The sequence below is a fragment of the Sparus aurata genome, chromosome 24 (genome assembly GCF_900880675.1).
Source record: "Sparus aurata chromosome 24, fSpaAur1.1, whole genome shotgun sequence".
Classification (NCBI taxonomy): Eukaryota; Metazoa; Chordata; class Actinopteri; order Spariformes; family Sparidae; genus Sparus; species Sparus aurata.
This window is the reverse complement of record NC_044210.1, coordinates 4380435-4398051: the sequence shown is the minus strand read 5'-3', so window position 1 is coordinate 4398051 and position 17617 is coordinate 4380435. Positions and strand designations below refer to the sequence as shown.

The window sequence follows — 17617 nt, the reverse complement described above, 5'->3', positions numbered from 1 at the left end:
TATTTGACAACCACTTTAGAGCATTTAACTATAAAAACTTGTTTCCTTGTGTGATGGAGGTTTAATTTTAATTTGTGAACCATCTGTTCACCCTTTCTGTTCACACAGTCCTGGGACTGGAAGGGACCAATAATTTGTAATAAATCTAATTTTCTAATAAGCTATTGAATTTTGCAATGGAAATGAAGTCTGTCATTTTCAGACAGCTCTGTGTTCACAGCCTGATAACTGATAAAATTACAAAATATAAAAAGTAAGTGATGAGTTGAGAAAAGAGCTGCGATGGAAATGAAGAGTTTTTCAATTAATTTGAATGTTCTTTAGCCACAGCCATCCGTCTATGTGTGTATGAATTGCTGTAAGTCACTTTGGACAAAAGCTTAATGCCCTAAATGTAAATGTCAATTATTTTTTATGCAGGACCAAATAACTTCTAGATTTGATAGAAATGCACTAATAATACACAGAAGCAAAATTAAGTTGCAGGAAAGTGAAAAGTAGCAGAGATATGAATTCTCTCTTTGTCTTTGTCTTTGTTTGGATAACAAATGACTTCCCGTTAGTCATTTAATAACTTTACACTTTCTGCAAAACTATTTTAGTGAATACATGTTGGAAGTGATCTCTATGGTTGTGTTGATGGTCAGGACAAATTTCAACCCAATCCAGTGAAAAGATTTCCGATTGGTGAAGCTTCAAATACACGTACAAAGGATCACTGAGAGGCCAACAAAAAGCTTGGAGGGGCAAACTGACAACATGACATGAACTGGGAACTGTTAAGCACCTATAAATGAATATCCTCCCTATGTCAGGTATTTTGTGCGCCTTCTTGCATTGCTTCTAGTGATAAAGTCATCTTGTGTAACAATATATTTTTTTAGAGAAACTTGAATGGAGGATGGGTCTCGGCCCAATAGACTTATTCCTTTTTATGCTGAGCACAGAACTGATACCAGTCTCACATCTAATCATAATATATCATATGAAAACTTTAAAACACTTGGGGGGATTCTTTTTGTCTCCCACTTTCACTTTCCTTTTCCTACCTGCCAACTCCATGAATGCAATGGAAGGGGGAGGATGAAGTGTACATATAGTAGCTGATTGTAGGCAGTCACACCTTTTTGAAAGACACGTGTTCATCTATTTTCACTTGCTCGGTATGACCTGACCTGGCAGCGCTAATGCAAGTCCATCTGTTTTTCTCCCAGCTTCACACACTGTGCTGGGTGTTCTTCCTGGAGTTTTCAGGGGGCATGGAACTATGCAGAGGTGCAGGCGGGGGAAGAGAGAGCCCCAGCCTCTGGGACAGTGCCAGTCCAGAGAAAGTAGGAGAGAGTCCTGCCTCCAGTGGCCCACCGCCTTGCAAGCTAAGCCGCGTGGAAGTCAACGGCAGCCCAGCAGCTCTGCGAACCAGGCAGAATGGTACACAACTTGGAGGTGGGCCATTAGCGCACACAGGTACTGCTCTGATACAGAAATACACTTGCTTTTATACATTTGAACTATAATTTAGGTAACATTTCTAGATTGGTGTGTCTAAAAATGAAAAAAAAAAATGTACAGAGTTGAATTACATTCTCACATTCTCCTAAATGTTTCCAACAATGTTTGAACCCAGAGAAATCTGTAATTTTAAAGATAATGGTGTAGTTGATTCTGTCACTTGCAGCTATAACTTCCAAGGAGGCACAGGAAAAACACATGATACCTCCGAGAGTGTGGAAGGAAGTTAGTGAAGGTGACTTAACCAGCCTGTTCTTACTCCTAATGCGTCAAATACAGCAGGCTGGTCAGACGGCCTACACTTCTAAATCTGACACTGTAGGTAACCCTAGAATAAAGAGCAAGAAAGGTCTGTTTTCCCGGATTTGTAAGTAAAGTCAAGAGTAACTTGTGTCACTCACATTACACTAGGGATGTAGCTACATCACCTGTGTTGCGAGACTGAATGTAGTTATCTTAAACAAATGATGTTTTGCTAAACCAAGTAGTTTATGTGCCTAAACTTGACCACATTGTGACTTTAAAAACATTCCATAAGCCATAATATGTCATGGTATATGATGTTTGTCAGCAGATTTTATTTTGAAAGTGTAAACGACAGTCCACATAGTCCTTCAAGTTCAAAACTGATGGTGGAGTGTCATAGTCTGAAAGCCACTGACCAAGCTGCTATGTTTGACAAGTTGGGAGAGATAACATGTTGGATTGAACCCAACACGAATACAATTTTAGTATATTACCTTGTCCGAGAACATTTCTGAAAAAAATTAGGTGTACAAAAGACTAAACCTACTGTGACAGATTGTCAAATGTGAGTGCTGAAGTGAGTTATAGCAAGTTAAGCTTATATTTCACCTTGTGTTACTTGGCTGCACAGCGGTTGTCGAGAAGCAAACCCCAGATCTAAGGTTTTTGTTTTTTTGTCCCAAAACAAAAGCATATCTTACTCCTGTGTTGAATCTAAGAAATATCCACAAATTAAATTTTACAGTAATTTATTCTCAATCATGTTGTAATCTCAGTCAGTGTATCTTCAATATTCCCCAAAACATATTTTTAGGTTAGCATGTCTATGGAATATTATGAATGTAATTGTACCTCAATACTGAAATGGTAAGTTAAGCAATAGTATTATCTTTTAACATTTTTCTTTATTATTGATGTGATACAGTGTTGCCAACACACTCTCATGTACCTCGAGTCAATATCGCAAATCCCATGCCAAATAAGACGCATAGAAGCTACATCTTCACAATTTTTTTTTATTATAAATGATAAATGGACTATCTCTGAACACACAACACTTTACATGTTTGTATGTAAAGTGTGAGTTTTCCCTCATTTTGCTTTTTGCCGTCCCTCTCGCGTGTTAGCATAAATAAAATCAACCTAGGCCAAATGGTGATGTTGGTGTCTACCGTCTGATGATGGGGTGGCCACACACACACACACACACTCATACACCACACATTTTGCATTGGTACACTATCACAAAGTAGCATGTCACAACAGACCACTCACGGCACAGATGCCCGTCATTCTCTCATGCAGTTGAAAACATGATCATGCACCATCACACAAACATTGTAAGAGCGCACGCACACACACACACACAGAGTTATTTGGCTGGGTTGCCTCCCTCCACCCCTGCACTGAGTGGTTGGCTTATTGGCTGATAGCGTGCCTGATGCTGCTGTGGTTTGGCTCTGCCTGATCTGTCGCTGCAGTAGAATTGATAGCTCGTTCATTAACAGTTCCCGTGGGACTAAACTGCGGACTCGATGGGTGTGAATGGATCCAGGCTTGGCAGAGATTCTTGCCCAGTATGAGTGTAGGCCAACAAACAGCAAGTTGCTAGAATTATGACACTGAGCGTGAAATGATATAGATGTTATGTCCACCAGTGGCTAAAAGCCCCAAAGAGCTGTGGAAGTCTTAATCCTTGTGGGTTTTAATATGCGGTGGAAACACAAATACAGTTGTGCAATCTTACATGGACTTCTATTTATATGGACAACTGTCCAAAATGTTGCACAGAGACCACCAAGAAGGCAGCTATACTGTATCAACACATATCCTATTCACAATGCTGAAACGTGGATGAAAAAAAGGAAGGCGAAAAAATACTCCAACAAAGTTCCTCCTCCAAGATTTGTTTGAAGATTAAGAATTAACGTAATATTCAATAAGCAATACAAGACTTTATAATGACAACGCTGTGACTCTGACAGCTGCACCAACAGTAATAACATGGGGATAGGAAACACTAGGTGTGGATTGAGAAGTTGTCTTAATCAGCTTAAAAAAAAGAAAATAAGGTCAGAAAAATATCCTACTCGTGGCAGAGTGTTAAGAATGAGTTTGGAAGCTCATCGCCTGAGGAAAGACACTTTTCTGTATTCGGGTGGGACGGCAGCAGATACTTGTGTATGTTTTTGCCAGAAAGCAGCAGAGTGAAAAGGAGGCTGGTTTGGGAGGATGTTGTCATTTAGTATCCTTTGGGCTCTGTGCGGACGTCTCACTTTACAGAATCCATGATGCCCCTGAAATGGGTACCAATGATGTTCAGGGTGGTTTTGATCCCTTGGTGCAGACCTTCTTTCACATTACAACATTATATTCACGTCGTCTGACAAGCATCGGGTTAATAGGCGTATTTCTGTGCTCATTTCAAACGTCTCATCTAGGTCAGCTCTGGGTCAGCATGCCGCCCTGCAAAGCATTAAAAAACCACAGTGCCTGGAGCACAATGGACGACGCCCAGGGGTTAGCAGGTAAAACGAAATGCATCTAAAACTCACCACGAAACAGAGCATTTTTTATTCACATCTATTAATTGGTGACTGAAATCTTAAGGTGATGTAAGAAGTGAACAATGTGGCCTCATTTTACTGGTCTTTCCGAAAGCGTGGTGTTGTTTTCTTGCTTCCCTCCCTCTTACAGGCTGTCCAGGCGGTGTGCTGCCTCAATCAGCCTCTGCTGCTTCCAGCTTGTGCTGTTCTCTTGTGTGTCTCTTCTGTAGAAGAGAATGTAGAGCGGCTGGGTAGTGCAGGTTTGATCATTAGCCAATCTGGAGAGCATTTTCCACCAAATGCCGATGGTACGGCGACATCTACCCAATTAGTAAACCCTCCCACTAGTGCATCTTCCCGATGTCCCTTCCATTTGTCCCTCCAATGTCAACAAAAAGTATGTCTGCTATCTGGGTGGTATTGCCTGGTCAAACTGTGCAAACCTAAAATATCCAAAAGTTAAAAAGTCTAATACAAGAAATCTTATATTTAGGAAATCTAATCTCCAGCAATTCTGTGACCCTTGAAAGTGGATGCTCGTTTCTCTGTGGATTTGTCATCGATAGGTAAACAACAACTTTAGTGTCCACATACCCATCACGAACATTTTGTGAGAAAAATGGTTACAGTCTGTCATGTTAGAAATGAGCCTTACAATAGTTGTAATGCTGTGCAGAACATGGGTTCTGAAATTATGTTGCTTTGCACCATTGAATGCAAAACCATTGCAAATCCACTGAGAGACTAACCCCTGCTTTCCACGGTCAAGGAAATCCTAGAGATGACCCAACTATCTAATATAATATTGGGCTGGCAAAATGTAAAGAAACCTCCAGGGTTCACCTAACACCAGCAGGACCCAGGTCACATGAACCCTGCTCTACTCCAAAGACCTGGACAGTCGCTAATTCCAATTGGGCTCAACTCTCTTTTCCTTTACATCTCTCTGTGTTTGTCTGCCAGGTTTGATGATCCCAGTCTACTGTGTGGTGGAGCATGAAGATGCTGGCACAATTGCTGACTGTGAAGGCCACGGCAACAATCATGCTGAGTTTGTGTTGGTTCGTAAAGATGTCCCCTTCACACAGCTGGTAGAGACGGCACTGGTTGCTCTGGGATACTCCCACAGCTCAGCTGTACAGGCAAGTGGTAAGTAGACTCCGGGTGTGTGCAGGTGTGTGTTCACACATGTCTTCATCACTTTTCTGTTCATCTGAGATTCTTTTTGAACTAATGGGACTCTCCCCAAAAATTAATGCCTGGATCTGCAGGAAACAGTAGGATTTAGTCCTGTTGTGATGGATTGAAATGTGTGTACGCCACTGCTCTCGAAAAAATTGGGATCTATAAAACAGACTTGATGGCATAAAGTGCGCACCTGTGAGTAAAGATTGACACATACATACGGAGGCATACAACGAGTACCAAAAACTAAAAGATGACCCACACTAAAGGTATTTAAAGATGAATCTCTCTGCTTTCTCCAACTCTCTCTCATGATGCTATTTCTTACACCACCTGACAGAACGGTAGGGGTGGGCGATACTGCAAATTTTGGTATTGATCCGAAACCAAGTAAATACAGGGCCAGTATTGCCGATGCCAATACCGATACCGATACTGATACTTTTTACTTGGAAATTCCTGATCAATGAATGATTTTGTACTTTTGCCTTTCATTAGTTGACCATGATTATGATGACATATGATGAAACACAGGACAAAGATTTTAGCCAAATAAGAAAATTATATTTAAATATTTAAATCTATAAGCTATCCGCATGTAGCCTAAATAGGATTACTAATGTTCCTTCAACAGATACACAAAAGAGATATTATATTCTTGAGGTATAAATATATATATATATAAACATAAGTTTATATTTTTGAGTTCCAGTTACAGTGAACCTGAGTGGGCAGAGTGAGAGAGGTGAAGAGGAGCGCTGCACTCACACAAACTCTGTGAAGAAATACGAGTGTTTGGCTGAATTTATTGAAGAGAAACTACAACAAAAATATCGATCTCATCACGCTAGTATCGATCCGATACGAATACTCACCTTGGTATCGATACTATCGATATTTGGATCGGTTAGACCAAACACTAAGTCTGTATCTGTGTGTCTTAGACCGGCATCTTACATTTTTCTCATCATTTTGGGGTTGAAACAAGCATGCAGGCTACATTCAGTCAACCATGAAACAAAAGCATTCACACACACACACACACACACCCACACACACACACACAAAAAGAGAGAGAGACTAGGGCAGTTTGACATTCCTGGTGTATCCCGTAAACACAGGGCAATCTAACCATGTAGCCGACGCCCTGCGACCCCCCTCGCCTCTCCCAAATGGCTAGGTTTTGTTCTCAGAAATAAGCCTTTTCTTTTCAAATAAATAATTTTTGGCTGGAGTCAGGCATTTTTTCCCCCCAGTGTGGTCACAACCAAAATTACACAGAGACTCTTCTATTTTCTTCAGCGTTTGAATTGCAACTTGTATAACTCTGCTGGATGAGTACTTTTAACTCTTAACTGGCATAGAGATTTTTTCTTGAATTCACTTTCACAATATGCCTAATTTATAAAGTAGATTTCTTATTTGGAGTTTGGTTACTGCTCTGGCTGAGGTGGATTGCTGATAATATATTTTTGACTCATGGTCCTTTTTTCGGAAGCTTGCATTTATATGTGTGTGTATGTTTATCTCTATATACAGTTTAGTGTGTGTGTGTGTGTGTGTGTGTGTGTGTGTGACAGATGTGTTATTCTCCTCTGGTTAGTCAATATTTATGACTAAAATCAGACCTTAGATCAGGTCTTAGATTTTAATATTACAGACAGGATTTATGCATTATTTCACTCAGATGATGCCAGTACTTGTTATACACACATCACAGCGTCATCTGCTCTTGCAGCTCTGCTGCTGTTTGAGGGAAATACAGAACGAAAATTAAATGGAACCATTTTTATAATATCATGTCATGTCTGGAAATTCCAATCTGTGACCAGGTGTTGACAAGTATTAACCATCATGTATAAAGCAGCAGGTTGCCAAGAGAACAGCTTTTATTATTTTAAGGTTTTAAGTTTTTTGAAGTGGTGTCATATAAAGTACATATCTATAGTCGATCTGTTTCCTACCGTAATCACCGATCAGCGCAGCCTCAGTTTGGAGAAGTAGAGAGCCGCTCCAGCCCAGATGCTCAGCTTTGTACTGCAGTGAACGGTGCTCAGATGTAAAGCAAATTTTAACCACCTAAAACAAGGCCCACCTAAAAAAATCAGCATCAGTTCAAGTGTACGTTGGACAGAGAAAATTCACACCGCTTTACATCGCTGTCAGACTGCCCTTTCTTTTGGCACTACATTTTCTCATTCGTAGAACCTCCGTTATCCCTCCGTATCCCTCTGTATCCCCTCGCGCTGTATTTCCCCACTCGCAGATCACCTGTTTGGGTTAGAGTTTCAGCGGTAGGGATACGGAGGCCTGTTTAGATTAGCACTTCCAGTCATGTGCTGTGTCTCAATTCAGGGTCTGCATCCTTCGAAGGACCCGGTCTTCACGCATCTGTTTCTATTGAACACTGACTTGGCTTTAAGAGCTGGAGAGACTTTTGATGAATTTAGTCTGCAGGGAATATAAAATTATCTATATATTTTAGTAATAACACAGAACTAAGCACTTTACCAAGCACATGCTCATGAAGAAGAGGCTATTGATATTCTGATTGTGAAATAATGACTTGACAACATCACATCGCATGTGTAGAACAGACGAAAGTTGTTTGTGGGCCTTTTGTTCACCTGTAAGGGAAAGTGAACGCCAGTGCTTGTGCCACCTTAATTACCACCACTGAGGCGTCCTTGAGCAAGGCCCCTAAACCAGACCGCTCCAGTGGAGCTGCTCAGTATCCAGCAGACCAGAGTGTGGTTTAACTGGACAGCTTCCAGTTGTGAATGTGAAAAAGACAAAGAATGTATGGCTTTCAGCAACCCCCCTAAATGAATTAAGGTTAATAATAATAGTAATAATAATGCTGACAGTTAGCACTTTACAAAACAAACAAACAAAATACACCACAGTTAAATTAACAAAATATGTGCACATCAAAAGAATGTATGCCTCTACACTGGTTTTAAATATGAATATTTGAAATCAGAAGTAAAGGCAAATACTAAAAAAATCAGTCAGTAAAATGTATTTCCAATGACCCTTCACCCTTCAGAGTAGCGGGGGTCCCTCCTGGTCGGCTACAGCAAGTTATTAACTATGCAAATGAGGGAAATCTCCGACAGATTTAACCAAAGCAACAGCTGTTTTTGGCAACCAGAACCAATAGCAAACCATATGAACGTGTTGGCAATGATCTGTTATATGTTAATTTTAAAACAGATTAAATTATTAAATGAGCATCCTGTAACGAAGTTTGCTGAGGTGAGACTGTCTAAATTCCTGTGTCTTCACACATCACACTCGGTCCTCACTTCTCTGAGCACAAATAAGAGCTTTGGCATGGCAAGATGGCATACAAGAAGGGCATTCAGCAAGGGTCAAGGAGCAAGGAAACGACAAATAAGGGAAATGGGATGTACCCCATGAGGTTCAAGATGATGCTCCAAGACAAGGCGACCTCCCCCAACACACAACACATACAACAGAACAGGAACGGGTTAGGTTGACACGGACAAGAGCACGAAAAATTCTATCAACCAATGCGAAGTTCTCACCTTAAAGTCAAGACTTTCAAACAGAAAGTGAACGAGTGCTTCAACTGTGTAATTTTTGTCCTCTGTTTGTTTTTACTCCAGGAATCATTAAAGTGGGCCGGTGGAACCCGATGCCAATCCACTACCTAACAGACGCTCCGGAGGCAACAGTGGCTGACATGCTGCTGGACGTTTACCACATGGTCACACTGCGGATCCTACTGCACAGGTCACTCGTGTGTGTGTTCCCCCCCCCCCCCCCCCCCTTGATTTGACATTTAGTAAGATCAAATGATATGGGATCAGCCAAGCTGCTAGTTGTTATGTTTAATATAATACAGAGTCATGAACATTTCTTTTGTGTCCACGCTAAACCCAAAAAGCGGCTGGTTTTTGCCAGGGATTTTCCATTTTCAAGATGAGGAGCCCTGAACTGAAGTTGATTTGACCAATATGCATCCTCCTTCAACTCTGCTCAAGTGAATTAAAGTGCAATTCAATGTCTAATCACTAAGTTTTTTTTCGCATGTGCAGCTTTGCACAGTTTGAGGAGCTGCCGTCAAAGCAGTGGACCCACAGCACAGTGAGGGACGCCCTCAAAGAGCTCCTGAGAGAGGCCAACCAGAGCATGCTGGCCGAGGAGTGTCCTCTCTCCCAGGTAAGTGCTCGACAGCACTGTGGCCAGTTCGGAGCACCTTACCTGTCTGAAAGGTCCTCTCCTGGAAGAATCCTGCCACTAGTCAGGCCATGTGTGTCTGGTGTGTTTGGAAATGATTTTGACAGGAACATGGAGACTTTTAAGCTCTCTGAAAAGGCTGCAAAGAGAAATCATGTTAGGCTACTATCCCCAAAGGGAAACTCTTTCTGGTGAAATTCATTTATTTGGCGGGACAGGATAAACACACGACAGTTGACACATGCTCACTATGTCTGTGAGCTGATGAGAATTTGGATTGATCAATGTGACAGTAATTCATACATACATTCGAACACTGACGGCGGTGGCTGCCATGCAAGGTGCCGACCAGCACATCAAGAGCAGTTTCGGGTTCAGTATCTTGCCCAAGGACACTTCGACGTGCAAACCAGGGGAATCAAACCAGCGACCTTCCTATAACAAGATGCTGGCTCTAACCCTGAGCCGCAGCCCCCCCAAGTACGATTTCTTTATGTTAGAAGGTCAAATTTCGTTTCAGGCACACTTGGTTAGGGTCAAGAAAAGTACGTTTCAAGTGGTATAATGCTTAGAAATGTTGAGATGTTATGGGACCTCATCAAAAATATCCAGTGGTTTCACACTTATAGATGTGTGCTTAATGCACTTGTAATATCTCTTTAGCTCACTCACACACACACACACACACACACACACACACACACACACACAAGTATAGATACCATCTCATGGGAACGGATGCAAACACGCACACCACAATTATCCTGCTCACACACCCTGCAGTCATTAGACATGAGTTTGTCATTTGGACTTGTGATTTATACACATGACTTAGTCATGATGTAATTAGTGATTGGGGAAGTGTGTGGGTGGTGTGTGTTTGCAAGCCTGACTCATGTGAGTTTTAATCCTCAGCATTTCCCATGTTGAGCTTTCACAGCTTATTTAGAGTCTGTCCGTGTCCTGCTCTTTAGAGGTGGCCGTAGGAGGATTTCTGGAGCAAAAACTTATCACCCAGTCTTGCACCACTGCCACTCCCAAGACTAAACACAGGCTTTTCAGAAACTGACTCTTGAATCATTAGAAAGATTAGTTTTAAAAAGTAAAGCATAAAGTCACAATTCTCAGTTAAAAAAGCTGACTTAATTCTCAAACTATCTAACTATTAAAAACAATAAGATGGTTCACAGATTTGTGTGTTAACTACAACCTTTTTCTCAAACTTTTTTTTTTTGTTTTTGTCAGAGTATGATCGCATCGATAGTGAAAAGTCCCAACTATTCCAGCATTTCCATCTCTAAATGCCAGGAGTTTGGACGGTGGTACAAGAAGTACAAATGCATCAAAGGTAACTCTTACACCTCACTCGCACATTTTCCCGAAGTAAAACAGTAAAACTTTCCCTTTTCTGAAGACAACCATTGAGCAAGGCGCTGCATAGTTTTATGTATTCACAGAGTGGTTGGTCACCCCCTGCCTGGACAAATCAATCGAGAATAAAGTAGAATGCAAAGACTAATCAGACCACAGTTTAACTCAGAAAAAAAATGTTGATAAAGCAGCGTTTTAAAAACTACTGCTGAGGTTAAAAAAGGAGAAAACGTTTTGGGAGAAGTCATGGATACTACAGAATCAGGGTCATGGGGCATTCCCTTTCCTTTCTTATCTCCCTTCTGGTGGACTTATCGGTTTACCTCAAGCGCCAAATTAAAGGGATTTCTCTCACCGATGGGTTCTGCCGCCAAGTCAGCATGCTCAGTTGGCCAAAAAGCTGCTGACAAGGGCTGACTAATGCCACCGTTGAGGGATACATCGCAAAAGCTGGGGGCAACAGATACTCATTGCCCTAACACTCACCTCCATTGTATACAGCTGGAAACAAAAATATCCCAAACGTTACTGATGTCTCAAAACCTCAAGGCTGTCTAGAGCCAAACTATTGGTTTCTGGCTTAGAGTGAAAAGTCGAAAATAACTTCATGACCACATCTCAGACAATGCACAAAGGGATGATAAACTGTTTGATCAGACTATTGTGCCACACATGTAAACCCCATTTATCACAGAAATCTGGCATGTAAACACAGTTTGTCACAGGTGCTGCTTCACTTTGGTGATAGCTTTAAATTCTTCAGTGTCTGTGAGTTTATGCAGTTCGCAACAATGCATTTCATTAGGGGGACCCAATCGTATTCCAAAAGAATATTCTGGTCTTTATTCTATTTTTTATTTTCTACTAATTGTTATTTGCCTAACTCAATCACATTTTGGGGCACTAAATGTGCTAGAAAACTCTTAGAAATTGTTAAAACTTTGGGAATGTACATCTGATATAGGTGCCAGGCACGGGTGTGGCAAACTGGCACTCACCTCAAGCTTGGTAAGTGCAATCTAGAGACCTTTGCTATGCTAAATTGAAACACTTCTGAATTTTCATCATAGCGTGTGACTAAACCCCCCAACGTGTTTCGTGTTTCACACAAGGAATGTTTGCATCTCAACTATACCAGTCTGCCCCAGCCTCCCCACGTTTTATCGGCTGGAGTCCCAGCATTAGGATGCATGGCAATGAACAGTCATCGTCATTGCGCTGTGGTGAATTTGGATGCTTCCTCATGAAACAGGAAGTTGTTGTAACTCAGATACACATTACACAATCTGCCCCAAACTTCACATGTATGACAAAAGTTCCAGTTTCCTCCAACGAGGTTGACCAAATCCACCTCAAATGTGCTCAGACAAAACCTTGATTCAAGATTCAATGTGTTTATTGTCATATGCACAGTAAAGAAAACACGATGGTGTGTTCCTGGGCAGATTGTGTGTACCATCAAATGGCCAATTAGTAGTAATTGTAATTATGACACCTACTGACAGTAAGAAGTAGCAGTATGTGACAGTCAATAAAATAAATACAATTTTCAAATAATAATAATTAAATGTATCCTGCTTTAAAAGTTGACACTTTTGGAGATCAACTCTCCTGCTCCTTGACTGTCCACTGTTCAGCTGTTTATACATTACTTACCACTTGTTGCTTTCACAATTCTTCAAGGTGACTACTGCCAGAGCTGTTAAACATTTCCTGCGAATCACAACTCTACTTAATGCGGCTCACCTACTTGGCTGCCTTTTGATTTTGTGACTAAGTTTCTCCATTCTTCTGTACACCCTCTGTACAGGGGACATGTGTCCGCCTGTACGTGTCTAATTGGCTGCATGAGACGTCTGTCTGTGACAGTTCTCAGGACAGAACTGTCACACATGGCTTGCATTAATGTCAATCTTAATATACATGGCAAAGCTAAATGCTCTTAACTCCTAATGGAAAACAGCAGCAAATCCCCAACACGCATGTACACACATACACACACCCCAAACCAAGATATGACTTGAGAGAGGCTGGTTGTTAAATGTAGTAATAATGAGGAAGCAATCTTAAGTTATCTGAGAATGTGTTTCCTTATGTTTCCACACATCCTTAGTGATGCTCTGTTTCTAACTCGTAAACGTTGGTTAATGTTGATGAAAGTTTTCAGCCATCCAGGTCATGGTAATTCTAAGTGCTGTATCGTTGGCAACTGGACGTTTCACCTCTCATCCAAGAGGCTTCTTCAGCTCTAACTAACTGGAGGGGAGCTGCAGGCTTTTAAAGTCTGTGTGGGAGTGTCCTTACAGAGTCGTTTAGGAAACATGTGAGCTCAGAGTTTTAGAGTCTCTGTGTGTTGACAAAGTGGAGAGGGTTTTGGACAAGAGATTCCTCAGCCAGCCTCCTCCCTCTCACTTACCCTCTCCTCCCCATTTGGGCTCTTTAGGCACCCCTCAAGCTCTGTCTGTCAAGAGTATCCTCAGGGACACTGAGACCTCAACCCAGCCTCACCCTGCCAATCAGCACCATCCAAGCCCTCCACTTCGTCCCCAGGCTCCACCTCTCCAGGGCCACAGCGGACTCCTCTCCCCTCAGCTTGTGCATCAGCAGCTCGCCATGGCCCATCTCATTAACCAGCAGCTAGCTGTCGGTCGCCTCCTCACCCACCAGCACCCACAGGGAATCAACCACCAGTTCTTCAACCACCTGCCCACCTCTCTGACCTTCAAGGGCTCCACGGCTGCTTCCGAGCCCAGCCTCAACTGCTCAGGGGCCGAAGTCTCCTTTGACATCTACCAGCAAGTCAGGAACGAGTTGAAGAGGGCCAGTGTTTCCCAGGCCGTGTTTGCCCGTGTGGCTTTTAATCGCACACAGGTAAACTTGAAATGCAAGGATCTGACAGTTTGCCAGATGTGATGCATTAATATTCACCCCCTTGTGAGTAATCGCGTGTTTGCGTTTATGTGGTTGCAGGGGTTGCTGTCAGAAATCCTCCGTAAGGAAGAGGATCCTCGCTCAGCCTCCCAGTCCCTGCTGGTCAATCTGAAGGCCATGCAAAACTTCCTCAACCTGTCAGAGGCGAAGCGAGACCATATCTACCAGGAGGAGAGAGAGAGGAGCACTATCACCAACCACAACCTTGTCTCCAACACTAACACAAACAGACACACACAGGTACGCACACACTCGCAGGACTGTTCAGTTATTCAGTTTAATATCAGCTCTACAATTGGACATTGAGATATTTCACCGCTCGCCGCATCTGAAACTTTCAAACAGAACTCAAAACAAAACCCTGCATTCAAAGGGAAAGGTTAATGGGACTACTGACTGATACTTATGCAATCCCTTATTTTACATTATATATTTTCAATTAATTAACAATACTTTGTAGCAATCTTTTCTGAGGTTTTTTATGTAAATTCTTTGTCAAAGAGGCCACATAGTCGGCTTTACTGTTTTATCTGTGTCTCCGTGTCCTGCTCTGTGAAGACAACCTGCATCGTGTCCGGTACGGAGCCGGCGCTGAACATGGACTTGCTGGTGAACATCACATCGGGGATCTATGAGGAGATTCAACAGGAAATGAAGAGGGCAAAGGTCTCCCAGGCTCTGTTCGCCAAGGTGGCCGCCAACAAGAGTCAGGTTGGTCATTCAAGTAAAACATAATAGTAGATGTGTGCTCAGACAATGTGAGCAATCAAAACCAACCGAATGTAATAGCGGATTAAACAGTACAACTTTGATGTCACAGTGGAACAGTCACATCCAACTGTGATGTAACAGTGGGATAATCATAACCAACCGTGGTGTCACAGTGGTGGTGTTTATTCAGCACAGTAGGTCAAAGCTGTGTGTCATTGGAGGAGAGAGCTGACTCTTTCCCTCCCTGTCTCTCCTCCAGGGTTGGCTATGTGAGCTACTCAGGTGGAAAGAGAGCCCAAGCCCTGAGAACCGCACGCTGTGGGAGAACCTGTGCACCATCAGGAGGTTCCTGAAGCAACCGCAGGCTAACAGAGACCGGGCCTATGAAGAAGAGTCGAGGCAGCAGCACAGTGAAAGGCTTCACACCGTCATGCACATCTCAGACCAGCAGGTACAAACATGCAGCCAGTGGGCAGGGTCAGAACCTTTGTTTTTCCTCCCACTACAATGATTAATGTGGTTACAGATTCTTCTTTTTAGATTTACAGACAACCACTAGACCATGAGCAAGCCAAAGACACACAGTGTATTTCCGAGTGAGAAAATGTGGAAACAGAATGCGATTGCTTAGTTTTGAGTTTAGAAAAAGTTTCCTGTCGCCCCCCCCCTTCTCTTATCCACCACCTAATGCTCTGAGCAGCCCTCCTCTGTCATACATGTGTCCCATAAGTAATTGAAAATAGAAGTGGCAAATGACTAGCCCACACATTTCCTGCTAAAAACTCCTCCATCCCACCCATAACCACAATGTTCCCAAGTCTGGCCCTAACCTCAAAATTATTCAGAATATACCCTGTAATTTTTGAAGCAGAGAAAAAGGAATTGCCATTATCATTACTTAGGTCCTTACATTTTGACGGGCCACAGATTTAGGGTGTTGGATTGCTGTGTTTGGGTGTGCTGACCACCCCGCCCTGTTAATAAACTTTAGCTGTGTGTAGTTGAGAGTTTCGCATGCATGTAGGCGATGATGTGGGCTGGGCGGTTAGCTTCTGCTTGTACTCCAAATCTGCATACATGACACTGCAGAGGGGCATGCAGAGAAGCTGATTGGTTCACCCATTCTTGTGGCGATAAAGAGTTAGTTTTACCTGATATTAAACACATTCAGTCAAACAAATGACAGTCTCCAGACGGTAAATCAGAGTTCTTGGGTTTTTTTTAATTTATGACCGTCTCTCTTGGCCTTCTGTTACTGGCCTTTGATTGGCTGGGAGTGGAGTTGTCACACCACCACACAAACTAGTAGCTGTGATTGAAAATACTGTACCTACTAAGAACTGAGAAAATTTGAATCCATCACTGTTTTCATCAGGGTCTTCTTTCATTCTTTTACTTTCCCTTTCTCATAAGGCAATCCACAGACAACCCCTGCCGCCTCTGACAACTCTGTCTCCGATTCATGAGGACCCACAGCCCATCCCAGTACATGGCTCAGAAGATCGGGCCCAGTGTGGGATGAGCCCTGGCCTTGGAGGGGGAGGACCAAAGAAGGCTCGTTCGCGGACGCGGATTTCCCATGAGGCCATGGTAACACTGCAGAGCTTCATTGGCGATGTGGGGCTTTACCCAGACCAGGAGGCCATCCACACCCTATCAGCCCAGCTGGATTTACCAAAGCCCACCATCGTAAAGTTCTTCCAGAACCAGCGCTACAACGTCAAGCATCACAGCCATGCCAGAGAGCCTGACCTCATGGAGGACGACCAAGAGAGCTCCTGTCCCAGTGAGAGAGGCGTCGGCATGGTGGAGAGTCGAGGGGAGGATGGTCTGTCTGCATCTGAGGAGTGGAGTGAGGATGGGATCAGAACAGAGGGAAGAATTGGAGAAGAAGGTGTGGAAATAGAGATAGAGAAAGACGAAAGAGATGATGGAAAAACCTCAGGACACGAAACTTCTTCCCTGTCCCCTAACAGCAGTGTGGACAGCCCCCACTCTGTGGAGCAACAGAGATGACAGCAGATATAATGAGTCGACGAGAACAGAGGGAAACATTCCAGGGAAGAAAAGGACACCGTCAGACACAGAAGCCCACACACATAACCTGTGAAGAAGTGCAGATATTTACATCATCATTATTTTCATCATGTAAGACTTGACTGTAAATGGATCGGAAGGCATTGCCATTCATTTTAGATACTACCAGTGTTATTGGTTTGACTCTGCCCTTAGACAATCTTTGGCAAGCTTTTTAATACCACCTGAAGAAAAAACATTGAATTAGATTATTTGTCAGTATTTCAGCTTATTGTTTTTTTTTCTCATTTTCTGATAATCACCACAATACTATGCTGAAACACAAATTCGAGTTTCCTGTTTTTTGTTTTTTTTTAATTTACACAGCTTCCTACACAGTCATCATCTAAATAATATGCCAAAAGCAATACGGTATTTTAACAAATATATACTGATCATATGCATGGATGGAGGGGAAGTGATTCTGCTGCAGGAGTGCTTTGAGCAATCTTTTTTGTACCACAGCCATTTTTTAAGTTAACAAGGGGTTTTACGTTTGTTTGTGTACATTTTTGTTTAGTATGTTTACATGTGTTTGATATTCAGATGAGTTTGGCGGTTTTCCTTTATGGTATGTTGGTGTTAAAATGGCAGTATAGTCCAAATGTAATTGTGTTATTGTGGGCAGCCAGAAGTGTTTTGGCTAATAACTCATGAGCCCTTTGGGGTATAAGAAACAATATTGTAGAGTTGGTTCCCTGCATGAGCCTGAGTGAATTATATAAGCCACACCCATTTGGACCTGGCAACATTTTCGACGGTATTCAATTTTGTGGTAAACCTGTCGTGTCCTCTATTGGCACATTTTGTTTCCAATCTTCACCAAATTTGGTGCA

General features: G+C 42.5%; 1 protein-coding gene across 1 annotated transcript; it reads left to right on the top strand.

Moving 5' to 3' along the window:
* Positions 1–1259: 1259 nt before the first annotated feature.
* LOC115576847 (DNA-binding protein SATB2-like) lies at positions 1260–16969 on the top strand. Its single transcript, XM_030409432.1, has 11 exons — positions 1260–1464; positions 5265–5450; positions 9119–9245; positions 9551–9674; positions 10938–11075; positions 13224–13264; positions 13457–13934; positions 14034–14234; positions 14553–14705; positions 14965–15156; positions 16119–16969. The coding sequence occupies exons 1-11, from the start codon at positions 1260–1262 to the stop codon at positions 16719–16721; spliced, it is 2448 nt and encodes an 815-aa protein (XP_030265292.1). The 3' UTR covers positions 16722–16969.
* The last annotated feature ends 648 nt before the right edge of the window (positions 16970–17617 follow it).

Bases quoted from the DNA above. Each gene is read 5' to 3' on its own strand.
- LOC115576847 (XM_030409432.1), top strand. From the start codon at position 1,260: ATGGAACTATGCAGAGGTGCAGGCGGGGGAAGAGAGAGCCCCAGCCTC. The intron at 14,706-14,964 runs GTTGGTCATTCA...TCTCTCCTCCAG, and splicing joins TGGCCGCCAACAAGAGTCAG to GGTTGGCTATGTGAGCTACT. The intron at 15,157-16,118 runs GTACAAACATGC...CTTTCTCATAAG, and splicing joins TGCACATCTCAGACCAGCAG to GCAATCCACAGACAACCCCT.